Raw genomic sequence first — 27,533 nt, forward strand, 5'->3', positions numbered from 1 at the left:
ATACACTAGTAACCTCAACTTATGTCACAATGTTTCATTGTGACTAATCAACACTCAATGGGTAAAATATCAAATTTGCGGTTAATTTGAAAAAAAGGAACTTGGAGTGTAGAGCGCACTGCCCACTGGACGATTCTGAAGCCTGACCAAGTGAGTGGGTTACGGGTTTATTTGATTGTACGTCATTTCCAAGTTATATATAGATACATTCATACCATTGGCATTTTGTATTTGAGATAAGACAGAGACAGGATGCGGAGGGCCCGCTTAGGGGGAGCGTAACCCATGTTATGGCTTCCATTTATTAAATAGTTCAGATAGGCTGGAAATGATAGGTTCATGGTGAAAAAATGTACCAAATATATGTACTGATCAAAATTAGATTCAAATCGTCAGGCCCTGCCCTGGAATAAGGGGATTGACGATGATTTGTCAAGTTTCATTTTGCATTTGCATATAATTGTAAGTTTAGGTTTGCTTTTGTAATTGTAAGATAGATAGTTTGCCTCAATTGGGTTCTTTAATTTTGAAAAATGTATTGTTTTTTATACATCATCCGATAGAGCTTCGTTTTCGGAGCACAGCGATATTTTTTTCGAATCCACACACTTTCATCTCGATTTTTAAATTAAGATTTAAAGCAAAATAACAACTTCACTGTTTGACACTATACTAACAAACTGACAGCTCGCTCCCATACAAAGTGACACCGAGGGGCGCTAATAAGGTGATTTTTGCAAATGTAATCGAACTTATTTAAAATAGTTCCAGTGTACCCAAATTGATAAAATTTTGGGTTTGGGTTCCATTTTTAATGCAGATTACGAATATGTATTTACCTCAATACCCTTAAAGAACCCAATTGAAACATTGAGTTAAACTTGACGAATCATACCTCTAAAATAGTAGTAGTTACAGTGCCGCATTATCTAACTTTTGTTTTGTTTGTTTACTTATAACTAATACTAATACCTCCTTGTTTTCTCTCTAATTTGTCTACTATGTCCCACCATCACGATGAGAGATGAGCTACCGTACATGGTACACGCTCATATACACTCCCAAAATAGTATGCCGCAAGTAAGTATATCACAGAGGCAACTAAAGATCCAGAAACAAAAACCGATAACGCTGAACGGCAGATTGGTTTACAGTGGTCGACCAGGGTGTGTGCTGATTAATTATAAAATTACAATTACATCATTATTTCATACATCAGCTTGAATTACGTTGATCGATATTACTTTTTTTTTTGCTGTGCACTACACCACCGGAGCCAGCAAAGTTCAACAATCCATCGTTGCTTATGCCTTTGTTGTCGTTTGGAACCAGTTTTGCGAGGTAGGCGACGATTGTGCGTATTTCTCGCGTAACTTTTGAAAAGGGCCTAGCCTGAACAATACGTAAAGAGCAAATTGAAACATTGTACGTCGCGTGAAAGTGGAACTTAATGAAGGCCTTAGTACTTTTTCGTAGTTTTTAGTTTTCGGATTTGAAAGATCGTCGGTTACAGTGGCCTGCTTACTGAGCAGAAAAACGCGGTCCCAGGTCCTTACATATCAAAGAGATTAATAGTAAAATCGCTTGTGTATCGTGTATTTTGCGAAATTCGTTGTTGTCGTTGGTTCCGGGTTTGAATGGATACAAAAATTTGAGCAACGGTATTATGTGATATGAGGGGCTCGGTGGCCTTAGAGCAACCGTTTTTGCTTACTGAGCAGAACATCATGAGTCTAATCTCAGGCCCATCCACATTCAAGATTCGTCAATCGTTTTATTTGTTAATATGACTACATGGTAATAATAGCAACTTGGTGATTAAAAAGGTGCTCGTCTGCCTAGTGGCAAACGTTTTTGCTTACTGAGCAGAAGACCGTGGGTTTAGTCCCAAGCTCCTTCGTGTTATATGATCGTTAGGACATCAATTCAGCTTATCGTTTACCAAAACGAACCCTGCTGCAAACCCAACCCTCTTATCCAACATCCCAGTGATTCCTCGTGGAAGTGCAGAGGTGTTCTCGGCTTCCATCAAAGCGAGTGTCATGTCAACACAATCCTTCCCATTCCTTTCTTGACCTGTGTTCGGGCGCGGCCGGCGCTGGTATTGCCTAGTTTGAGATCACCAGTTTTTACACATTGAGGATGATTGCTAGTCCCAAGCATCGTCTATTGGTTCTCTGTGTAATTACAGCTGATCTGGCAATAACAGAGTAGCAACCGTGGGCGGTCAATCAAGCTCAAGCTCAAGCTCAAGCTCTTCAGTTCTTCAGTTCTTCAGTTCTTCAGTTCTTCAGTTCTTCAGTTCTTCAGTTCTTCAGTTCTTCAGTTCTTCAGTTCTTCAGTTCTTCAGTTCTTCAGTTCTTCAGTTCTTCAGTTCATCAGTTCATCAGTTCTTCAGTTCTTCAGTTCTTCAGTTCTTCAGTTCTTCAGTTCTTCAGTTCTTCAGTTCTTCAGTTCTTCAGTTCTTCAGTTCTTCAGTTCTTCAGTTTTTCAGTTCTTCAGTTCTTCAGTTCTTCAGTTCTTCAGTTCTTCAGTTCTTCAGTTCTTCAGTTCTTCAGTTCTTCAGTTCTTCAGCTCTTCAGTTCTTCAGTTCTTCAGTTCTTCAGTTCTTCAGTTCTTAAGTTCTTCAGATGGCGCAAGTGTTGCACAGGATTTGATGGGTAGTGTTAAGTCCAAGGTGCGGGCATTAAGCCTAGGAGAGGAGGTTGAATAAACCAACTTTGCAAAAACAATGTCGGAAGTTGGAAGTAATGTCGGCCTAAATGCCCCTAATTTGGGCCATCTAAAAAAAATTTCAATAGCGATTAAAAATATCCATTAGATGAATAGCAGATTTCGAGGTATTACTTCAAAGAGTTTTGACTAGAGCTCCAAGTCAATTGTGTGAGCGAAGTAGCTCTGTGGAAAATTTTATGACGATTGTGAAGAGGAAAATACCAAGGGAATTGAATGTTGAGGGTTCAATTCCAAATGGATTCTGTGAATTCCGAGGATAATTTCAAGGGCATCTTAAAAAAAATTTATAGAATTTTATGGAGAATCCCAAGTAAAGTTTCAATTCAAATTGAGAGGAGAACTTCATGATAATTCTTAGCAAAATTTTAATACAATTGAACTCTAATGAGATTTCAAATTAATTTAAAAAAAAAATAGTTGCTTGTGTGTGAAACGTTTAAACAAATCTTAAGGTAAATCCAACAAAATCCTTTTGAACGAATTTTCAAGGTAGTTAAAACATAGACAAATTTTGACGACTTCGAACGCAGAACCAAATTTAAGAATAAAATGCTGCTATCTTAGTAATGGCCCATTTAACCTCTTCAGCTTAATCGCTTTCGGTTTTATTTATTTATTTTAAAGAAGGATCCAGTATTCTTCCAGATTGTTTTGGTGTATTTTTCCAGTTATTTTTGAAAAGCTGCTGGCAACCCTGTCACCGTGAATAGATAAATTCGTTTTGTGAATATGATGGCGATTAATTGTTTGATTTTTATCGTGATTAATTCTGAAAATTCTAGAGCAAGAGTTCGCTTCGCTTCCCATTACTCGGTTTGTGCTGCTTTGAGCTCCGATCGGTTTTTCCTTTTTATTGTTTGGTGCTCTGCCTCCGAGTTTCACTGTATTTTTCGTTGCTTAAATCTGGCTAACTTAAGTTCCACGAACTACCTATTTAGAAATAAGCAAATGTCCACCCATCACGAAAATCTACTTCAAATGCAATGTAATCGGGTATCTAATTTCGCAGATTAGGGACTAATTTGAATTTTATTGACCACAGCCTAAAACCCCTTTGTGTGAACTAATCCCAACCAGTCAGCAACGAATTAGTCCCATATAAATTTCGGGCATAAGTTGCATACATTTCGACTGAACTAATTCTCCTCGCCACTCAACCGACAAGGCCCGGGTCTCTGGTCGACTGTATGACTGATTGAATAATTAATAATCCTTTGTCCTGGTTTCACGAGCGCGGTGCTCAACAAAATATGCTACCCAATCATAAAATTCCAGAGGCAGCAATAACCGTGCTCGTGTTCGGCGTGGCGTGTGATCATGCGAGTATGTTTAGAGCTGAATAAAATATTCAAATAACATAGCATATAGTGAGTAACTAAAGGGGAAGGGTTGCAGACATGCCACAATACCGCCGATTGCCTTTGGCAACCATTTAATATACTGTTGATTCATTCCTGTGGGAGCTTGTTATGGAGTGGTCTCGTGTGGTTTTTAACTACCTTTCCATTTATTTTTAATTTTCAGGAGTGTACCTGCTGTCAGTTTTCGCTTAATTTAGATTTTTACAAAGTTTTTAAAAATTTAAGCTTTTCTACACTGATCGTAATGTTCATCGCGATTTCCTTCCACTTCCCATTTCAGTCACTCCAAGCGAAGCTCTCGTTTAGTTCTAAGGAAATTGTTGCTTTATCATGTGCCTGGTGTAAATCATCATATCATAACAAGGAAGCGTGCTTCAACCCGGAACGGATCGGCGAAGAGTGCACGCTAGGTAAGGCAACCGCTTTTCTCGCTCCGGTGTCAAAATGAAGTGATTTACGATTCCTTTCCTCACATTGATTACATCGCCAGGAACCCATCGTAGCATCGTGGTGCCACCGTCTTGGATCGTGAAGCTCCCGCGGAAGGGCAGCTTCAAATCGTCGCTGAGGAAAACGTCCCAGAAGAAAAAGAAGGCCGGCAAGAAAAGCTCGGTCCCGAAGGAACCGCGCACGTTCGTGGTCAAACCCATCCCGACCGCCAACATCACCCCGGTGCTGGTGTTTATCAATCCGAAATCCGGTGGCAATCAGGTTTGGGAAAAAAATCACACGAATGTTGTTATAAATGTTAATGTTTGCTTCCTTCCAGGGTGCCAAACTGTTGCAAAAGTTCCAATGGTTGCTCAATCCCCGACAGGTGTTCGATCTGACGCAAGGTGGACCGAAAATGGGGTAATTTATAGTACTTAACACTTGAGAATCAGCACTAAAAAAAGTTTGATTTATCTTCCTTTCTTCCTTTCTTTCAGATTGGAGATGTTTCGCAAAGTGCCCCAGCTGCGAGTGCTGGCCTGCGGCGGTGACGGAACAGTCGGATGGGTCCTCTCGGTACTGGACCAGATCAACTTTGTGCCTGCGCCGGCCGTCGGCGTGCTGCCGCTCGGTACGGGAAATGATCTGGCGCGGGCCCTCGGATGGGGCGGTGTAAGTGTCTTCTTAGTTTTACCTTTTTGCCGTAGAAAATTTCACACCGCGTTGCTCTTCTAAATAGTTTATCTAAAACATGGGAAATTGAGATTGTAAACCTTTATGATTTTTTTGTAGTAGACTACCTCTTACGGGAAGGTACAGGAGGTAAATCTAAAATTGCAACCATTACAAAAAGGTGTTAGGTTTTGAACGCTTGTAACTTTGTCATTTATAGATGAATTAAAATCCAAATACCCCAATCGATAGGAAATAACTCTACGAATCTGCTGAAAAAAAAAATACTTCATCGGTTTCATGCAATACTGTCACAAGTCGAAATTTTTAATTTTTGAGATTTTCATGGCAAATTACGGCAAATAGTGTGAAGTTTCATCCCACAAAAACCCATTTTTAAATTCCTGAAAAATCGAAAGTTATAGGCCAAAATATACCATCAAAGACACATTTTGAGTTGGCAATATAAATTCTAAATTTGGTTGTCCTTCAGCATGTTGTTTTTGCATGCAATATGGTCACAACTCAAAAAAGTAAGCCCAGTTTTACATGACAAATGGGCACCCCTCAAATTAAAAGTAGATCTGATCTGATTGTTGATATGGAAATGAAAAGATGTATCAAATTGAAACTTGATTGTGAAAATTCACAGATTTTGAGTTGTGCCAGTATTGCACGAATCCGACGATATATCTTGCTCCCTCATTTGTGGCGAGTAGATCGCATGGTATAGGCCAAGTGTGGCATGAGCAGAGTGACGAGCGAACCGGGAGATTGGGGAAAAGCCTGGAACAACTATGCAAAGTTTACTACAAATCAGTGAAGGTCGGTGATGGCAAAGATTCATTAAATTGTATCCCTTATTTGCACAGGCTCATACTTTGAAGTTATGAATTCTGGATTGCAAATACCATTTTCAAAATGAAACACCCCAGTGTAGAGGTCTTTATCCAGTGCTGTCTCTACGACCCAGAAAGTCTCAGACTTCCCCCCCCAGCCGTCGCATCATTCGTACACAAAATTCACCACGTAGGCAGACGACTTTCCCGCATTCATTTGAAAAGCGAGACACGCAATTTGTCCATCCCATATACTTCCAATCGATGTCGCAATTTGTCGTAAAAATCGAAAGCTTCTCAACCAACCAACCGACCAAATCGGAGCATTATCAAGCCAATGCAAAATCGTGCTTCACATATAAGTGCTCCACCTCTCCGCAGCACCACATGTGACCTCTTTGCACCCAACAAGTCCTGCGTCGAAACTCATGCTTGCCGGGCTGGCATTTGTACTCGGCGAATAAAATAATATTTGATTTGAAGAGATAAAAGTAAATTGATTGAAAAACGTGATTGTTTCTGGATGTCATTCGACCAACAATAGCTCCATCCCCCTGTCTGTCTGTCTGTCTGTCTGTGTGAGCGTTCTAGGATTTTACACGACACAAAGTTACAACGCACGGACGGACGAACCGCAAGACCGAATCTAACACCATTACCGGGGAATTGATTTCAAATCTCTCCTTTTCCGTCCCGGCATTATTTCGATGGTTCCCGCCTTGCTTTTGCCTACCCCCGGGCGCTATTGTTTTCCATTTGAGTGGGATGGACGGGGTGCAATCATTTGGAATGGATTATTTACGGCAAATTGGTTCCCCCTGAAGGGGAAAAAGGCATGGTCGTCATAATCTCTTGATTTCGTTCGACTTTCGTTTCGTTTCGGTAGGGCTATACGGACGAGCCGATTGGGAAGATTCTGGGCAACATCGGTAACTCGGACACGGTCCTGCTGGACCGGTGGAACTTGAAGGTGGAACCGAACACTGCCGTGACGAACGCCGAAGATGGCAAGGACAATCTCCCGCTGAATGTGGTCAACAACTACTTTTCACTGGGAGTTGATGCCCACATTGCGCTGGAGTTCCACGAGGCGAGAGGTAGGTTTGAAGTCTTAGTGATGCTTCTTACGATTTACTTGATTTAACATCTACAGAGGCCCATCCGGAGAAGTTCAACTCCCGGTTGCGGAACAAGATGTTCTACGGGCAGGCGGGCGGAAAGGATCTGCTGAAGCGAAAGTGGAAGGGTTTGGCCGAGTTTGTCACGCTGGAGTGCGACGGCAAGGATCTGACCTCGAAGCTGAAGGAGCACAAGGTGCATGCGATAGTATTTCTGAACATTCCAAGGTAAGTTGATGACTACGGTTGGTTTCATCCAGATACTGATTGATCAACTCTTGCAGCTACGGAGGTGGAACCCATCCGTGGAACAAGTCCGGTGGTCAGTTCGAACCGGCAACCGACGACGGTATGATCGAGGTGGTTGGACTGACGACATATCAGCTCCCGCTGCTGCAGGCCGGTGGCCACGGGACCTGTATAGCGCAGTGCAAGTCTGCCAAGATTGTCACCTCCAAAACCATCCCGATGCAGGTGGACGGCGAGGCGTGCAAGCTCAAGCCGTCCACCATTGAAATGACCCTGCTGAACAAGGCTGTGATGCTGGCGAAACGGAAGCCCGGAAGGGCCAATGTGCTGTATGTTGACCCTTCGTTAGCCTTTTGCCGGACTTAAATAATCTGTAGTTACTATTTTTCCAGGCAAGAAAAATGCGAATCTCTCAACCTAGGTCTGATGAAGATCATGATGTCCGATTACGAGCAGAATCACTACGACAAGGACCTGCTGAAGAACTCGGCAGTCAACCTGGGCACGCTGGAAGTGCCCGTCACCGATCTCGAGCAGGTCCGAGTCCTCATCAACAAGTACTGCGAAGAACAACCGGATAGTCCGAAGTTGTCGCCGGAGTGGTGCTTTATCGATTGTAAGTACCCTTTCTCACATCACGAACTTCGAAACCCTACAATTGCCACTTCTCTCCATACGCAGCTTGCACAGCGGAGCGGTTCTTCCGGGTGGACCGAGCGCAGGAAAATCTCCACTTTATTACCGACATTGCCACCGATTGCATCTTCTTGTTGGATCAGGAGTGTCCCACGCTACCGCAGACACCGGAAGACGAAAGTGGCGGCCACCTGCCGAAGGAAGGATCTTCTATCGCGGGGCACCTGAGTAGTGTGGAATCCAGCGACCGAGAATCACGCGATGGAACACCCCAATCGCCAGGGTTGAAGTTCTTCCACCGATCCTTGTCGGGCCCCGGCTCGGGCAGTACATCAGATACGCTGTCTCCCGCCCTTGACATTCCATCGAGAAAGAGTGAGTCGCATTATTTTGCTCCCGTGATGTTTTTGAAGGGTTCCTAACGGGTCTATTTTGTTTAGGTTCTCAAGGTTCCCAGGGTTCGCATGGATCGCAGGACAGTCCTCGGAACAATCTCGGCGTTTCGGATAGCCACAGTGCAGGAACCCTCGGCAATGGTCAAAGTCTGGATCAGTTGGTCAACTTTAGGAGGTAACATTCCGAAACTTTAGCTTATTTTCAACTTTCCGGATCTCTAACACAACAGGTTGAACCTCGTTTTCTTTCACACTAATTCTATTCAAATAAACAGATCCTTTTGCCTGCCTCGTTTTTCCTCTCAAAAGAGCCTGTCTCACAACAACAAAAACGGCCACAGTTAGGAGGCAAAGCCTTTTCACACTAACCGTACATTCATTCCTTCCCAGAGCGTTGTGCACACGAGCGCAAAGTAGAAAAAGGAATATGACTGCCTTTATCTCCTCCACGTGTCATGTTTGCTCTTCATTAAATGGAAATTTAAATGATGTTTGAATACTCGTCTGATCCTGCTCCTTCATCTCCTTCTCCATTCCCCTTTCCCAGTTCCCAGTCCTGAGTAATTCAATGACTTCAAAGACGACCATCGACGGCACCGTTGGATCGCTGGATGATGTTTTTCCCATCATCCATCTTCAACCTTCTTCTCCTGCTGCAAACCTTTGACAAAATAAAAATAGACAACTGGCAAATGGCAGGCACTAGGCGAGAAGCTCGTTTCGGTCACCTACCCCACCAGCATAAAGCTCCATTATAAGCGTGGCAGGCAGTGGTTTTCCCTGTTTTTCTCCGTCTTTCCTGGAATTTTCTCACCTCGTTCGGAATGCTTTGAAATTTCTCACTCTTTTAACTACACAATTTATAATTATTAAAATTTCTCAACATTTTCTCTTTCTTCTTCACACTGCTATCTATTCTTCACTAATGAAAATCAAAACAATGCACGCTAAATCAAATCCACCCCGCCACCCACGTGTATCGAATCCAAAACGACACAAAACTCACCCTCACGCTCATCCGCAACTGTCAACGGGCAAACAGCTTCCACGAGCGATTGTTCGGGTTGAACGAAGATGCCTTCGGATTCAGGTGATTATTGTTGCATTGGAGCAGGCACATCGTAGTAGGCTATTTTTCGTTGTATTGATATTGGATGACATCCGGGACCCGATTGGTGGTGTCGGACCCGTCCGAGCGTTCAATGTTTAGCAGTTGTGTGCAATTAAGACCCCCCCTCATTAAATTAATGGAACTGCTCCCTGGATGTTTCGCAGTTTTTGGTTGGTTTGATTTTTTTTTGCTTTCATCCTTCGATGCATGCGATAACAATGTTGCCCTCATTTGACAAATCTCAATGGCCATCATGATGCGGTTGCAGTTCCCTTTTCTTTCAGTTTGCTTTTAATGTTCAAACGTCATGATTACCTGAGATTTGTGAAATCGTGGAAATATTGTGGTTTCGTGCATCGAAAAATACCTGTGTCCATTTTAGGTCGGTGTGTAACTATTTTCGGCTTGGAAGTTTTGCATAATTATACACAGGCGCTGGAATAAGGAAGGGGGAAATTTCAGCCTATAGAGTTGAGAATCAAAATGGTTGATATTTTTTTTTAAATTCATCAAAAAATTAAATTAGATAGGGGAATTTACATATTCTTGTCAATCTAAGCAGCGTCCGCGTTTGATGCATTTGATCGTCGATTTGCCGTAACTGGTAGCACGCACACGCTTACTAACACCACTAGCGGGTAGGGGTTAGTAAGCGTGTGCGAGCTACCAGTTACGTCAAATCGACGATCAAATGCATTGTTTACAAAAGCTTATACGTCCATTTGAAAAAAAGTTATCGAGTATTGGCATTTTCTCAGCGTCACGCACACATTTGCAGTGTTTGTTTGTATGCATTCTGCTGCTGCTTGCTTCTCTATCGATCTATTTTGAAAGCGTTTTTACAACGCCCCAAACTTCTCGTTTCGAAATGCAGTAATGCATTGGATAACATTGAATAACATGGTAAATTATTAATGAAGATCGATCACTCTCAATAATTAAAAACCGCGTTATTTCCCTAGAAATGAAGTTCACTGATAGCTTTTTAACCGTTAGAGAGTGTTCATTTTATAGTGAAGATTTGTCGGAGTAGAAAACACTACTTTCACCTTCTCATAAGGAATCTATGAAAGGATTTCTAGGGTTTGATCATGAAGCAAACGTTCAATCGTTTCGGAAATTCCCACAAATCCCAAACCGCCAGCTACTATATTGTACAACAGAGCTGAAGTGTCAATGCCTTTACCTATTATCTTTAGGGGGTACATAAAGGGGATATTCAATTCACAAAACCGGTTCTTTCCCTACCAAATAATATGAGAAACTAAATTTACGTCCAATCTATAATGCAATTAGATTGAATAAAATTTTAACTTCATACTACTGTTAGGGTACTGTACCAGTCATCCTTATCATTCGCCATTCAATGTATGTGTGCTTGTGCATTGAAACATCAGTATTCTTCTGGAACCTAAACAGCGAGATAAAGCGAAGCTCTTACCGAAGAAGATTAAATGCGTGACGACTCACCGTAGGATCCTTCTTTCACCTTGCATGCGTTTCCCTGCGTAGCTGAATGTAAATGTACATAGTAGGCCTTAATTGAGAGTGTTTCTGTGTTCCCTCCCATTCCTCTACTCATTTGCTCTTATTTGGGCACTCAATTTCATCTAATCTCATCGCATTTCCTGCCTGTAAATAATTGATTCGTACATATATTCATATTAGCGTGTATGTAAACAGTAGAACAACATTACAACATGCCGCCCGTATACTACCTTCAAGCTCAACCAAATTAGGCATGATTTATGTGATTTGTTTATCTCTCGTCACATTTTCTCGTGTACATAATATATTCACCTCTGCTAACCTGGTACGAGGCAACGCTAATTGTAGCTTAAAGCGTAATTTTTTTTCCTCGGTATAAAACACAATAACACTGCTAAATTAATTTGTTAAATTTTTCTCGTTTCATTTTCCTCTACCTATCTGCTGACCGTGCCGTGTTGGTGGTGATGTTGACAACTGCCCACCATATTGCTGCTTGTTACTACTGCCACCACCTGCTGCTTCCGGCGCTGTAATTGCGGCAAACATTTGCATAACTCTCGGTGGTGACGCGCGTTCTGCGAAACACAAATCCAGCAATCTACTGGAGAAGACAACGGATGCGGTGATTAAGGCTGCCAAAACGGGTGATTTGGTGATGGTAAGTGATTTGGTGCCGATTTTAAATAGCTTTCTTGGGAGAAAAGTCCAAGCAGGCTTTGGTAGCTATGGAAATTTAATGTCTTTCGCGAGTTTAATCAAATTTTCCTCGATGCTGTCAGTTTACTGTCAGCTGTAATTCGGATATCGTAAAACCTTTGCCTTTCTTATCCAGAGGAAAAAAAACTTTTCAAAATTCAATCTTTTCCCTTAAACTCTTCACAAATTACTCCCCTAGCAAAGGCGAACTGCACTCGACAAGATACGGAAACTTGAGCGAGTACTCTAGCATAAGGTGCAATAAATTTCGTAACCATTTAACGCCTACAAGGTAAAGTTTTCTCCTGCCAGAAAGGATCTGTTGTTTATCTTTGGAGAGCTCCGTTCATCTGGAGAAGTTTTCCCACCTTGCAGCATTCAACAACAACAACAACAACAAAAAACTGATGAGAGAAAAATTCCTGCCCCGAAACGTGAGACTATGAACCGGGCCTGGCCGAACTGCGGTCATAACTCAAAGAGAGCAGGGAACCATGAAAAAATATGCGCTTTTTAATTAAAAGTTTATTTCCACCCTATTGTTCTCGAAAAGACCGGTTGCCTTCTTTGCGTCACTATTTTTTTTGCTTTGCAGAAACAGGTCAAAATTTGACTCTCGACTCGACTTATTCTCCTCTCCTCCAGTGGAGTAAATTAATTCCTCATTGAAATTCTGCTGGAATTCTTCTCCCCAGTGGCCTTTAAGACTCTTCTCGCAGCAATAGCAAACTAACTTTTACACAGCGAATTAAATTATGACATTTTTTTTCCTTGTTCGTTTCAGCTGAAGGACCTGCACCTGCAAGGATATTCGCTGCTGTCGATCGATTCCAGCGGCCAGACGGCACTGCACTACGCTGCCCGGTATGGACACAAGGACATTGTGCGGTATCTGATTTCCTATGCACCGAACAGCATCGTCAACATGATCGACAACGAAACGTAAGTATGGCAAAAAGGAGGGATATAAAACACTGTGGAAAGTGGAGTGGTAAACATTTGTTTCTGGCAACACATTTAATAGAAAATTATACGAGTTTCAACGGAGTGACGGCACAGTTGGTAACTTTGTGTATGCTGAATAAATGGTTGGAGTCGTTGGGATTTTATTTAGATGGACGATAACCACATCTGCAGGTGAAGCTGACGGATACAGCCCTATTAGCGGTTTGGAACTTAAATCCTAGATTGTAAATCAAATCTAAAGGTTTTTAAAATTGTTGAAGTCAGAGATTTGTTTGTAGTATCCAATGAATCACGGCTTTTTGGTCTAGATCTGAGATCATGGAATATTTTTTCGAAATCACAAGTATTTTCTCAAGTCAAGGTTTTTTTAATTAGTTCTTTTATTTACTAGGCTCAGTCGTGTGTGACACTTTGCGGGGCCAAAAAATAAGTAATGTTTGAATTTAAATTTTAAACAGCAGTAGTTCTAGGTTAGTATTGGGGACAAATTACTCGTGGCGGGTTCGAGATTAATGGGTAGCAATTTCGATTGGAAGGACCTAGGTAGGAAACTGGTTTCTGAAAACTCCTTCAGATACTACTCTCGGACGGTTGACCAAATCCTGACTGGGCATGGGCAAGTAGCACAGAAACAGGAGGATAATAAGACTGGGACACAATGGTTGGAAATTTTTTGGAAAGGAGGGGATGGTCACATCAAACTGTAACATGCATGTAGGGAGGATCACGGAAGGGTTGTCTACCTCGGGCCACTAGGGTATCCAACAGTCTTGCTCTGGAGGCGTCATTACCTGGGAACCGGTTCTGCACCTACATATATATATATTGCTGTCAACGGGGTTTATTCTGTAGAGATGTGCGTCAGGCGAGTAGTGGTTGGACATAAGTCTTGAAATCACGCGAATGAAGCCCCAACTTACATCCAGACCTTTGAAGAAACATTTGGAATAATGGAATGTAACCACCGCCCAAGAGAATTACAATCCAATCCAATCGTTTTGCCAACTTAAAAGAGAACTCTGACGTTCTAATGGGAAAAATTCATCGTATGAAATTATTCTATCATAAATCTCGCCTTGTTGTGCGCCCACTTTTGCGAAAGAGTCTGCCTTCTTATTTGCCTGGGATTGAGCAACGTGAGGGGACCTATACAAAGGTAATCACATCTTTCAACCAGTAAACTCATCTGGTCCCTTACCTTTGAAAGGAAATAAGATGAGTGCCTACCTTGTTTCATCGACCCAATAGCCTCAATCGAACTGAGACTATCCGAGAAGATGAAGTAATGGTCTATGGGCATGTCGGAAAGCATCCCCAATGCGAAGTTGATTGCTGCTAGCTCAGCAACATAAACGGAACAAGGTTTCTGAAGTTTCCGGAAGTGGGTTGAGTATTCATTGAAGACGCCGAAGCCAGTGGATCCATCAATGCGTGATCCATCAGTGAAAAATCTTCTATTGCATTGCCTCTTTCATGGAGAGATCATAGTCAATGGGGGAACTGCAGTTAGTGAAGCATACACGAGGGGGGTTATAGCACGGAAGGCTAATATCCGATTATATATAATTAAGATAGATTCGTCGGATGATGACCTCACGCTGGAGCTAATCAAAAGGAAGCTCCTGGAAGAGGCAGCAAAGTGACAAGGTGCTGGATCGAGCTCGGTGCTGCGGGTCGGCCATGACAGCAAGAAGAGGAAGAAGCCAATTGAATGCCACTGGGGCATAAACAAAATCCAATCCAAAATCCAAGGCATAAACAAAATCGCAACCTCAACCTCAACAAGGAATAGCCACCAGCAAGAAGGAAACAGTTTCGTTCGCGCTAGCTGCAGGAGGAGCATCGGATGGTGAAGCTGTCAAGCCGTGGGTCGTCGATTCCGGTGCTACACGGCACACCGTAGCGGATCGGTAGCTTTTCCGAGAAGTACGTGAAAGCGAAGTTAAGTTCGTCAACCTGGTGGAAGGGAAACAAGCGGAGGTGCGCGGTGTAGGTTGCTGCGTAGTCAAGTGCGCCGACGAGCATTGACATCGTCGTGAAATGGACATCAGCTTTGCGCTCTACGCCCCCACCCTCTCGATGAGCCTACTTTCCGTTCCGGCTCTCGTTTAAAAGCAAGTTACAGTTGTCTTCGACGCGACCGGCTGTCGAATTCTTCGTAGAGACGCCACCATCGCCGTGGCGCGTTTGAAGCAGGGGCTCTACCAAATAAAGCATCCGGAAGACGTCGTAATGGTGGCAAGCGGCCACCATAACAAGGACTGCATCGCCGGTTTGGCCACCGGGAACCGAAAGCAATCGACCATTTGGCGAAGGACGAACTAGTGGACGGTCTGATGCTCTCCCGGTGCAGCATCGACGAAACGTGTGAATGCTGCTTACAGGGCAAGAAGCCACGCACCCGTTTACCATGTGAATCTCATTTTAGATCGAAAGCACCAATGAACCTGGTGCACACGGACGTCTGCGGCCCAGTTGAGGTGCCATCGGTTGGCGGTTACAGGTACTTTATGACCATGATCGACGACCACAGCCTAATGTCCGAGGTCGCCACAAAAATCGAGGAGTACGTTGTCTACGCCAAGACATTTTTTGGCCAAAAGCCAAAGGCTATCCGCTCTGATCAGGGTGGCGAGTACAGCAGTAAGCAAGCTAAGTGCGTTCTACAAGCGAGAGGGAATATCGGCGCAGTACACCGCCTGTTATAGTCCCCAGCAAAACGATGCATGCTTTTCGATGCACAGTTAGAGCAATGCTACTGGGCAGAAGCGCTGACCACAGAAGTCTACCTGCAAAACATTCTGCCAACGAAGCCTCTCGACGTCACACCATTCGAGCTTTGGACGGTCGATCAACTCGAGGGGGGCGACACATCTAAATCTCAATTCTAGATGCTCAAAAAATCTCACACTAGTGAATTAATCTTCGAAAAATCTTCTTTCATTTCACGCATCTACTTGCATCGCGCATCATCTTTTTGCATAACGGCGCTGGTGGTGTAGTGGTAAGCGTGATTACCTCTCATCCCAGCAGGCCTGGGTTCAATCCCAGTCGGTGCCGCCGGGATGTTCTGGGGCATAACATCTCTGATCACGCCTTCCTTCGGATGGGAAGTAAAGCTGTTGGTCCCCGGTTCATGAGTTGATGGGTCGATAGGTAGGGTCCAGGTGTAGGAGCTGCCTTCCTGGCACGTCGGTAGCATTGGTGCTCAGCACAGAAAACAAGATCAATGGAAAAAAAACAAACCAAAGGAAAAAAAAAACATCTTTTTGCAGGAAATCTTCAGAATCGTCATCAATCTTCTTTCTATCTACTCAGCGTGCGAGCAGCTAGCCACAGCAAAACACAATATTTTCTGCATCGTAGATAGAGTCGCCCCCCTCGGATCAACTCAAGATTTTCGGCTGCAGTGCTTGGGTTCACATCCAAAAGGTAAAGAGGAAGAAACTGGACGCAACAGCACAAAAGTTGAACTTCTGTGGGTTACTCCTCGGATCATAAAGCTTATCGCTTCCTGGACAGAACCACGCGAAAAATCTACATTACCCGGGATGCCAAGTTCGTTGAAGACGACATGAAGAAGGATCCAACGGACGTTTTGAAGGACGCTTCCAACAAAGCTAAGAGAGGCGATGAAGTTCTCTTTGATATAAGTCGTCTACAGAAACGACCAGTCGAACCGGAGGCTCAACCCTGTTCTGTTTTGTAGTTCGCCTCGGTTCGCTCAAATCCACACTCCTGGCTCGACAAAATTACTCCAGCTGGCAGCATCGGACGCGAGAAACTCTGTCGAAACCTGCTGGAACCTCCGTTGGCAGCATCGGAAATCACCACCAGAATCGTGCAGAACCTCCTCCACAGAAAACGTGAGAAAACTCCGTCGAAACTCACTGGAACCTCCGTTGACAACACTGAACTCGTCCGGAAAACTCCACCGAAATCGTGCGGTATTCTTTCCACCGTGAACACGCAAAACTTCATCGAAACTCCCTGCTACCTTCTCCGGCAGCAACGAAAATCTCCATCAAAATCGTCAGGTTTTTATAGGGATGTTCAAATAGTTTTGAATTTGGAATCTTCTTGAAAACTGAGTATACTAGTCGATTTATTGAGCTATCCTGCTTCTCTGGACAAATTAAAAAATATCCTAGGCACATTTTTGACTTACGTATGAATATACACTCAAAATAATCCTCACGTTAATGCTACGTGAAAACATACATAGATTTTTTCCATAGCACTTTTCACGTGGACCTTACGTGATTCTCATATGAAAGCACTCATTTCAGTGAGTTTCAACGTCACTGGATTATCACATAGAAGTTACGTGATTCTTTCAGTACAGCTCATGGTGATTTCTAATGATGTTAATTCTGCTACAATTTGAATAAAATGTATTCTTGATTTCGCATTAGGCAAAGATCTAGTATTATTTTAAGCATATGCCTTTACTTTGTCATAAAATATATACATCGGCAACAAAAACGTATTGAAACTAGATTCGATCGGGCCAAGGATCGGGAACGGGAAAACATACATGTATTACAAATACCTATCCTGATCTTACACCATGAATGATGCTGTCACACTAAAAGAGAAACAAACTTTTTTTTTAAGTTATAGTCACTTTAACACTCTTGGGTCATTTGTGACTTGTCTGGGGGTGAGATTTGTACTCGTGACTTTGGCGTGAGCGGTGTGGATGCTAACCACTACGCCGGGGTCGCCCCCTAGAAACAGACTTAAATATTCTCTATGTAAATTAAACTTACCACATTAAATTAACCCACAAAAAAGTAACATCTAAAATATGCCCACTGAACTAGCGCCATATTGAGTGTCACTCATTTATTTTTTCAGACGTGAAAATCACTTTGGGTTTACGTGAAACGCACATAGAATCACGTAAACTTCATTAAAAAATGTAACGGTTTCAAATGGAATTTCCCCTCATATATAAGTGGTGTCATGTAGATTCTACTTGGGTCATGTAAAAATGACGGCAAACCAAAAAGAGATACTCTACGTGATTTTTCACGTAACTATAACTGTAAGTGACTTTGATCGATTCTCTTCATCGACTTTCTCTTTCGTTAGTATTTCAGCTGCAAACACAATCCTTGATTCGTGTGCCATTCTGGATGCTAGATGAGAACCTCCTTTATCAAACTATGTGGCAGGAATAGCGCAACATCTGTTTATAAAGCTTTGGCTATCAAAAGAGAAAGTCGATTAAGAGAATCGATCAAAGTCAATTACACCCCCTTCCTTCTAACCCCCTCATATATGCAATTGATATAGACCCCCTCATAGATTTTCGTTTCAAATACGGCTTATCCAGAGTTTGCGAGCTATGTTCTTGCCGTTTCTTGTAGCTCTTGAATCACGAATCGTCCTCATTGGTTAAGTTTGAGATTTCTGTTCCCTGGGCTGAAACTTTTCGAGTTCTATGCAGTCCTACAGGCCTGGATAAAGCGCTTCCGTTGAAGGTGACTGAGAGTCTCATATCCGATGTATTTCAGATCTGGAGTGGAGGGTAATTGGTGGTTTTCATCGGTGACACATTGGCCATTGATTTTCATTGGTGTTACATTCCGTAAGGTACCACTACTGCATAATATCGTGAGCTTGACAGCTTGATAGGCTGGAACGGTTGGTGGTGTGTAATTGAGTTCAGGTAGTAGGCATCATATTCATCGACACATACTTCCGACTCGATCAGTTCATTAAAAGCTGGTTCGAGGATGTTGCTGTTAGGGTGGAATGTGGGATTGAACTATTATCCGTTTTTGTTCTGGGTCTGCTTTAGTCGAAGAGGTGGCAATTTCGTCTACCATCGATCAAGTTATGCCTTTGTTTCTGCACATCCGCAAGGAATCAGTAACTCAAAGGGGGGACATAGTGCAAGAATCTTGTGAAATGGTTTCATTTGAAGGTACAGGTTCGATGACTTCCAGTTCCCGCTCATGCTCTTGTGAGAATGAAGCTGAATGCTTGCCAAGAACGATCAGAAAAATTGCAAATGTAAATACAATCTCAAATGTCATTATTACTTTCAGGGTTGCCAAACGCATATCCCAAGACATAATAACTACACTGAGGCAAATAGACTTAATAATTTCATAAGGCTCGACTTATGAACAACAAATATGAATTTCATAAGCGTGACTTATGAATGAATGTCTAGTAACATGGGGTAGCTCTTGTACGCCTTTAGCCATTCCATTTTTCCAAGCGTTGAAAGATGAGTGGTCAACATACAGACCCCGTAATCTCAACGTCCATGGTTCGGTTCCAGTCTGCTCCGATTTATTATTTTTTTGTCAACATTATTTTTCATAAGGCAAATCAATGAAATTCATACTGATTTCTTGTGGCTAAAATTAATAAATGTATCTTATGAATTCTAACGTTCTTTTGCCTGCGTGTAGCATACCTCGATACGTTCGGCACAGCGGTTGGCACAGCTTTCGACGCAGCTTAATCTCTCGGCACGCATTAATATGTGCAGAGTTTAATACCCCTTGGGTCAAACTGTATGTAATTGTAATTGTAATTTATTGAACCAAACGGTATGCTGGTGGATGAACTGAAATCTACAAAACCTTCTCCGCCGCGAAAGTAATAAAATCTCCTAATTGTGCAGAGCGACGATTTTTCTTTTCCTATTTTGTTTGTTTATACAAACGATGGACATCAAATGCATTTTTTTTTTATTAAATGCCTATTCAACGGGCATTCTACATCAGAGATGCGCAACATACATCAAACGGCCAGGTCCACTGTGCCGAATTTAAGGGGCAAGGGGATTCAGAATCATCGGGTCTGTTTGAATATTAGGTTTAAACACGATCCATTAGAATCGTTGTTATGTAATTTGTTAAGGGTTGGTCGTTTAGCCACATTAATTTGGAATTCAAAACCAAACTATGGGGCTTATTACGGATGTCACTTCACGGTGAAAACTTGTCACTTGTCGTCACGGTGAAGTGATTCCCATTTGATTTGTATGGCAATCACGGTTCTTAGTATGAGTATAACTTCCTTATCACCGTGTAGTGACACCTATAATAAGGCCCTATATCTTCGATTTAAATCCAAAAATTTTAAGTTTGAAGTTGGTTACAAAGCAGATATTTTATTTTCTGGAAATCGAGCTTCTTTTTCAACCAAGCTAGGTGAAGATTTAAATGAAAATGAATTTAATGAGGAAACAGGTCTTATCTTTAACATAATTTTCCAACTAAAGTTTAACAACTTTGCAAACAATTCTTTTCACAGCGGCCAGACGGCCCTTCACAAGGCGGCCAGCAGTAAGCGGCGCAGCATATGCTACATGCTCGTGGCGGCTGGCGCCAGCTTGATCATCCAGGACAACAACGGGCGAACGGCTCGCCTATTGGCCCTGGAAGCCGAAGACCGGGAGCTGGCGGCCTACCTAGAAAGTGAGTACCTTCGTAAGTGTGACTTCACTCATTTTCAGTTCTCTAGCTTTCTGAATTGTTGAATACTAATTCGATCTTAATTTTTACAGATCAAGAACAGTTTCAGCTCGCCGATTACCAGGCGAGTGCGTGAGACACCACCCATCGTCGTCCGTCACCGTCATCATCGTCGTCAGCTGCCAGTTGCCGTCAGTGTTCCTTTTCCTAGGCGCTGGGTACAAACACGACACACCAACAGCTATCACTGTTCCTTAAAGAAATCAAACAATCAAAAGAGAAATGCAAAAAAGAAAAGACAAACTCCAATCAAGCACTGACTGAGACATCGATCGACGCCTGTGAATATATATACTACAAACTGTGTACCCCCCTCTCATCCCCTATAATAATGGGAAATTTGGTAAATCGTTGCGAGAGGACGGTTCTGCAAGACACCGATCTAGATAGAGGATAAAGCGAGTTTCCAATCCCTGGCAGGCAAAGTGCGGGGAATAAAACTCGCAAGTGATTGTTCATTGTTATTTATTATTAGCATCATTATACTCTTAGTCGGCACCCTATTTAGCGTTTAAAGAAGAGCCGGTCTTCGTCTATTTATGGGTCTTAGTTTTCACCTTTTCTGGCGGGTTTTAGTTTTGCACTCGCGGCGCCTAAATCGACACTACACACTGTTATACACTTACTCTAGACTACACTAAGAAAAAAAAGGAAATACTAGAAAGCTGTGAGGGAACTTTCCTTCTTGTTAAAATTTTATAAAAGAGATGAATGGAAAACGGAACACACTCTAGGAAGTATATGTAGTTCTAATTTATTACGTAATTTATGCCTCGAACAGGAGGTTAAACGGTTAAGGCAATCTCTCTAGTCAGAAGAAGTATTTCGTTTTCTGTTTTGCGAGAATAATTGATGAGTTACGATTAATCACTGCTACTATACAATTGTGGCCCTAGTAAGGGGGAGGGAAGAGGTAATCTAGGAATGGATTTCGGATGAGGAAAGCCGCAGCTGCTGAGATATTTGAAATTATTCGGAATTTCGAGACGTAGTAGAGTGGAATCTCAAACTGTAAGTATACCAGGCTCAGTCAGACAGACAAACAAATCGATGATTGATGAGGAGGAAAAAATGGTTACTAATTAATCAGAGTGCACAGAGAAGAACGGACTGACGAACGAACGGATGCCGATGGGACACGCCAAAATTGAAAATTAAAAACACACCGTACCGGAATGTGATTAGCTTGCGAGGAAGCGCGTGGCATTTGTCAGCGGTTTGGCTCTACTTACTGGGTTGCAGTTTATTTAAATTTCGTTTCCTTTTGCGACAGCAATTGAATGTTGATTTTCTTTTAGGTGTACATCCAACCGTAACTGCGGGTTCATCATCATAAGCATTATGGGAAAAAAAACAATGTTTGCACAGTGGAATGGGGGGACGGTTTTTTGGCTGAAATTGATCCATCCGAATGATAGGCACTTCTGACATAGGTTATCATCCATATTCTTCTCGCGAGCCGTCCAGTGCGAGCCGTATTTTCAAAAAAAAGGTGTGTATTTTGACTGCTACCACTGCCAAACCCATTTATGATCTGGGTCTTTCAAATGCCCTTTATTTAATTGACCTGTGAGATTGTCTAACTAAGTCCTGTTGACTCCACCGCAGGTTTTCGCTCGGGTCACCAGTGTTAAGTCACATTCGCATCGGTGCCTGTAAACAGAATAAAACCAGCAGCACAATCAAAACACGTCAGTTTTCCAGCGTGGCCTACTTTAATCTCAGGTTTGATGTTGTGATTGTGCGGACAAGTGACTTTTTTCCGGCACTCGCAAAACACTCGATTACTCAATGGTGGTTAGACTGGCAGGCAATGAATTCAGGCGGCCAATTTTCACTCTTACTGACCGAGACTGAAGCGATGGTGCCCTGCCCTTGTGAGTGTGTTCACTGCGTCAACACTGGTGGCAAATGTATGACAGAAACCCTACATCCGGTAACATCAATTGGCAACAGTAGAAGCATTGAAAGCGTGGATACCTGATGGCTACCATTGTTTGCTTTGCAGCCACCTCGGTGTATTCCAACCAAATTTCCAGTGCTGCCAACCCTGTTCCACTGTGCAAACATTGCTTGTCATTAAACACTCTGTCGCTTGTTTGGCTATTCTTCCTTTAGGAAGAGATCTACTCTTCGCAAATAAAAAAAAACATATCACAACCCTAGAGAAAATCGAATTGCTTCACCAAATACGCAAAATGCTCCAAGCGATAGCGTTCCTTGTTCTTCTCCTTCTTGTTAAAGAACACAGTTTCCTTCCAAAGTTGAAACTTAAAACAAAATAATTAGATAGTATTTTGGAGAAAAAAAAGAGTTACTTTCCGTCACGATGTGATTCACGTGTTGTAAGATTCCAGTCAAACAGTGTATGTATGTGTGTTTGAGTATAGTAGTTAGTATCTTTTTTCGAATCACTCAGCAAAAAAAAAATATCGAATCTTGCCCATTTTTTCTTCAGATTCTTCCAAATTTATCTAAAAGCATCAAGCATTAAGAAAGCTCACGGTAGGACGCGTAGGAGCAAACCAAATAATAACATCAAAAACAACAGTTTAGATATTAGTGATAGACGACAACAACAACACGTTATAAGACTTTTGAGCTTGAAAAAGTTGAAAGTTAAAAATTTGTAGATCTAAAAACAGCGAGATTTGTATGAAAGCGTGGTTGATTTTATTTTGGTTTGTTTTGTTCAAAACCAAAACGACCTAAAGCTACGTATATTGGAGGCTCATCTCATCAAATTGAAATGGAAAAACCCCGTGGTCGACACACCGTGTGTCGCGTTGGAGTACGAGAGACCTGTCAAATTTTGACAGCTGCGTGTCTGTGTGCAAGCGAGAATGCAGTTGAATGCGATTGCCAAATTCTAATTTTGACTGTTTCTGATTTTCTCCGCTCAGTTTTACTCCTTTGTGCAAGCAAAGAGATAACCAACGCGATTTAACGCGTAAACTATGTGCCCTTAAAAACGAAAAAAAAAACAAAGATTCATAACAGTACTTTTCCTTTCCTTTTCGGTTAATGCTAGTCAAATCAAACTTGATCGAAAGAGGCTAGGACGAATCTTTTTTCACCCCGCCCCCAAGGTTGCAAAGTGTGATGAAAGAGGAAATGGGAAAGCAAAAAAAAAAACCACGAAAACTGAAGTCAATTATTAAATTTAAATTGTAAGATTAGAAATTCTTAGTGAAAGGGAAGCGGTTGAGGGATGTAAAAAGTTCTTTAAATCTAAATGCGAAATAAGACTAGAGTTAATCTTAAGGAATAGCAAAAAAAAAATGAGAAGCATTACCGAAGATACTTGAAATGTGATTCTTCTGTGAAAACATAGACAAATTCGTTTTTGTATAGACTCTCGCGAGTGCATGTATTGACTACTTTTAGGGTGTAAGTCCGCGTAATTCGGGCCGCATTTTCCTCGGAATGTTTCACCGGGCAGTTCGGGTATTTCCTGTACAGTTGTCCATGTTGTGTAAATACTTTTCTTTTTTTCTGGAAAACACAAAAATCGAGCTCTCCGGTCGTCCATGGTGCACGGTCGCCATGGATGAGTGGATTTCCGAACTGTCAAAACACGTCGGGGAACGTTCCGAATGAAAGTTCAACTCCCGTGGCAATTCCATTACAGTTAATCGCGGAAAATGGCTTGATGGAAAATCTTCGTGCCCCTAGATTTTGCAGCCGAACCATTTTACCTTTGCTAGGTTAGGAAAGCTTGTATGCGAAGCAATAATCATTACAGGAAGGGCTTCTTTCCTCTCCCCAACCTTGCAGTTTGCTTAACGGGAGTGGGAAGAAGGCCTCTACTGTAGCCCCAGGACCAACTTCAGAAAAATCCTCGCAAAAAAAAAACGGAAACTTTTCTACTTTTTTGAAATCTTCGTGATATAAATTACGGAGCTGACAGAGTTTAGAAAATCGTACTTTTTAACGTTTTTCTCTTTCTCTTGTCAAACGATAAACTTTAATCCACAGGTTAGATTTATAAGAGGTTATGTGTGATATTTGAATGTGCGAAAAATTCCACTGTAAATAGTTGAATGGAATATTTCTCATTTCAATACGAAATCAAATGAAGCTTATGACAATCGAGTTCCGGTGTAAGTCGGAATAATGTTTTTATTTTTTCGTTTTTCGATTCTAACCTCAAAAGCCAGCTGACAAGTTCCGCGTCGATCCGAAGCAAACTGTCCGCACCGAAGTTCAACGAATTCAAACAAGAATCGAAAGAAAGAGAGCAAAATGTGATCATAGACGTCAAAATTTCCTCTCCGGCGTGACATTGACGAATGTAAATATTTATCAGAATTCCAATCACTGAACAAATGAAAAAGCAAACCAATTTACGAGCACCTCAAGTTTTGAATGGCAGTATTTCTCCCAAATTTATCTCGCGTAAATAAACCATTTTCGACACCACTCCAGCAACAATTTGTCGCATTTTTGTCCACCACTTTTTGATTCATTCGATTTCACACCAATACACCTAAACAGCAGCGAGCAAAAGCCTCAACAGAAGCGATGTACTAACAGAAATTTTTGACAGTCGGAAAAATAAGCACAGAGAAACAATACAAAACATAGCTGCAAATTCTAACGAGAAAATTTAACCAAAACATAATAAGAAAAATAAAACAAACCATACCTTATTAGAGTGTAAAGAAAGTCATAGGGATAAAGGGTCCAAACAATTGTAGTTGAAAAGAGCGAACGTGTAATTGGGTAAACACAAAAGCCGATTATTGCCGATTTTCTGAAACATCAATAGATAAAAAGCTATCTTTCCTAAAAACAACAGAGAGTAAACAATAGTGAATTGATATTTATTTTTTGTATACTCGAAAAACAAATAACCCAAACAAATCGATTCAAAATGAAACTTGGACGTGTAAATAGTATCCTCAACTCGATAGAAAGAGAGACAGAATTTATTAACTATCACAGGCTACCACAGAATCGTCACACACTATTTTGATATAAAAAGTCGCAAATTACTTCTACATAACGGGAATAGATAATATTTTTGTAAATGATAAAAACAAACATCAACTATTAATACTACACTACTGCTACAGCACGCACCAACAACAACTAACTCTTCCGCGTGGACAAAGTAGGCTGTGCGCACGTTTTCCAATCTGTCAAATCGGTATCCGACTGAATTCTGACTTTTGTGCGTCAAATTTGTTTGACGTTTCGTTTCTGTTTCTGGCATTCTTAACTACACATTTGGCCAGTCTACATAGTCTACAGCTCAAGTGAAGAAAACGTTCACATCTGAAACACTTCCTCCTCTTTTTCATTAGATCGATCCTCCCCTGGAAAGGGTTGTCCAATCGAATTGTGATTGTTGGTATTTTTATCGCGTTGTTTAACCTCAAATTTGAAACGACTCCTCTATTGGCTGTTCAACTTCTGTGAGGAAATCCTATCTAGTTCTAAACCACATACAACAGTTACACTTAAGGAAAGACACATTCCACAGCCTTAGCTTGTAGCGTTACATCAATTTTAGGTGGTTAAGTTATTTAAAAGTCTGCAATGAATACAATTCTAATTTATTCAACCCCCATTTCTCCCCCACTACCTAGTTTAGCGAATCGCAAATCCTCTAGACAAACACGAAAAACCAGAACCAAAACAAGGTGTTACTATTTATTAGGTAATTGATTTCATCTAGTTCAACTACTGCTGCACTTAAACAGTACACAAGCACTCACACCGAAGCCTTTTTCGAACAACTTACAAATACAAAATACGGAAGATACAAGTCAAGAATACACTCTATTTATTATATTCTTATAGACAATGCACTTTGTACCTTGCGTCCCCCGTATTGTTTTCCATTTTCCCCTGATTGTTGTTTTCAGCTCCAACAGCAACTGGATTCTACCGTTGTCTATTTAATAACAGAAACATTTAAGCAAAATGAAAATTTAAGACAAATCAGACATCACTTCAAATACAATTAAAAAAAAACAAAAGCATAGATACATCCACTCACACACACATTCAAGCAAACAATAAACACATGTCATTATTTTTCTTTCACACAAGTACACACACAAATATACAAAAATACAACACAAAACCAAAAAAAAAAGGAATTCATACAAGGGTAATGGAAAGTGCTACAACAAAACCGGAAACCAGATATAATGAAAAGAAATAAAACTAAAACTAAATAGTAATAAAGAACAAAACTGTAAACTCTTGAATCTCATAAAATGGAACCGATTTTGGATGCAGTATTGATTTTCGGTAGAACAAAAAAGAACTATCCTCAAAAAAAAAAATGTATTGGGAACCGATTCGAAAAAAAACAAACCTAGACAAATATTTAGGTCATTGCAGCCGATTGAACCGAAAGGCAAATAATTGCACGAGAATTGGTTTATTTTCGCATTTTTCCGCTGGATAACCTAAAGCAAATAAATGCTCCCAACAAGCTCTATGTACACTCGGTGTGCATTTGTTTGATTTCGCCATGCTTGGAACAAATGATAAATACCGTGTAATTTACTGCTCTCACAACATGTTTGTGGTTTCCGATGATTGCTGGCTTGTTAATCGATAAATTATTCATAGCGACCATCATAAACTGTGTGCTCAAAACGCATATTTGCTTTCGGTGGTTGTCCCCAAGTCGAGCCCTTATGAGCGATCAATTAACGATTAAATTGTGTTTGCAAACACAGCAACCCATGACGACCTCCGGGTGCGAGTTTTCCGAATTTGCAACGCCACCTTTGATCCGCACCGTTCCGTTGAGGTTAGGAGATCGAAATCAACATTGTTGATTGGTGAATCCTTCTCGAGGTGACGACCGAAAATTTAGAGTTGCTTCTATTTATACTCGGACAACCGTGCGAAAATAGCCACTGCGCGCCAAACCATCAGTAACACACCGGCTCCGGATATAAATAAAACATTCGGAATTTGTAACCATATGCGACACATCCAATATTTTTTGGGAGGTGCATTAGAATACAGGAAAACGTGTGCGTGCGTTCGGTTTTTTGCTGCTTCTGTTTTGACTCCCCTGTTCCTGCTAGTTAACGGTTTTGCGCAACCGAAGATGGGATGTCTCAGAATGTGTGAAAACTGCGCGAGATTGTAATGGTGAATATCGTGGAAACTTCGACTTGGGCAGTCTTTCGTTTTTCCCTGAGAATAAGTGGAAAAGTTGCGAGGTACGCGAAGCACATCGAAAAAGAGTGTCCCATGTGCCGTTGGTAAAGTGTACCTGAGTTTGAGTTATGTTCACTCGTTCCGGTTCTCTGGATTTTGAATTTGAAACCAGGCAATCAAATTTTGTTATACAAT

General features: G+C 41.6%; 1 protein-coding gene across 6 annotated transcripts in view; it reads left to right on the forward strand.

Annotated features, from left to right (window-relative positions):
• rdgA (retinal degeneration A) overlaps positions 1-26,440 on the forward strand; it is a 381,463-nt gene extending 355,023 nt beyond the window's left edge. For 3 of the 6 annotated variants that reach the window (XM_065216762.1, XM_065216764.1, XM_065216763.1), the window contains 15 exons: positions 4,378-4,507; positions 4,588-4,808; positions 4,867-4,949; positions 5,027-5,201; positions 6,927-7,137; positions 7,194-7,386; positions 7,443-7,736; positions 7,800-8,023; positions 8,089-8,418; positions 8,484-8,613; positions 9,481-9,528; positions 11,635-11,698; positions 12,521-12,678; positions 19,984-20,159; positions 20,237-26,440. In XM_065216762.1, the coding sequence (XP_065072834.1) occupies positions 4,378-4,507; positions 4,588-4,808; positions 4,867-4,949; positions 5,027-5,201; positions 6,927-7,137; positions 7,194-7,386; positions 7,443-7,736; positions 7,800-8,023; positions 8,089-8,418; positions 8,484-8,613; positions 9,481-9,528; positions 11,635-11,698; positions 12,521-12,678; positions 19,984-20,159; positions 20,237-20,280 (2,481 nt within the window). In that variant the 3' untranslated portion in view covers positions 20,281-26,440. The remainder of the gene's footprint in view (positions 1-4,377; positions 4,508-4,587; positions 4,809-4,866; positions 4,950-5,026; positions 5,202-6,926; positions 7,138-7,193; positions 7,387-7,442; positions 7,737-7,799; positions 8,024-8,088; positions 8,419-8,483; positions 8,614-9,480; positions 9,529-11,634; positions 11,699-12,520; positions 12,679-19,983; positions 20,160-20,236) is intronic. The other 3 variants (XM_065216765.1, XM_065216766.1, XM_065216767.1) reach the window with 3 other exon arrangements.
• Positions 26,441-27,533: the final 1,093 nt, after the last annotated feature.

This window comes from Ochlerotatus camptorhynchus, unplaced genomic scaffold (assembly GCF_037179485.1).
Source record: "Ochlerotatus camptorhynchus isolate MF236.1 unplaced genomic scaffold, CSIRO-AGI_Acam_v1.1 ptg000067l, whole genome shotgun sequence".
NCBI lineage: Eukaryota > Metazoa > Arthropoda > Insecta > Diptera > Culicidae > Ochlerotatus > Ochlerotatus camptorhynchus.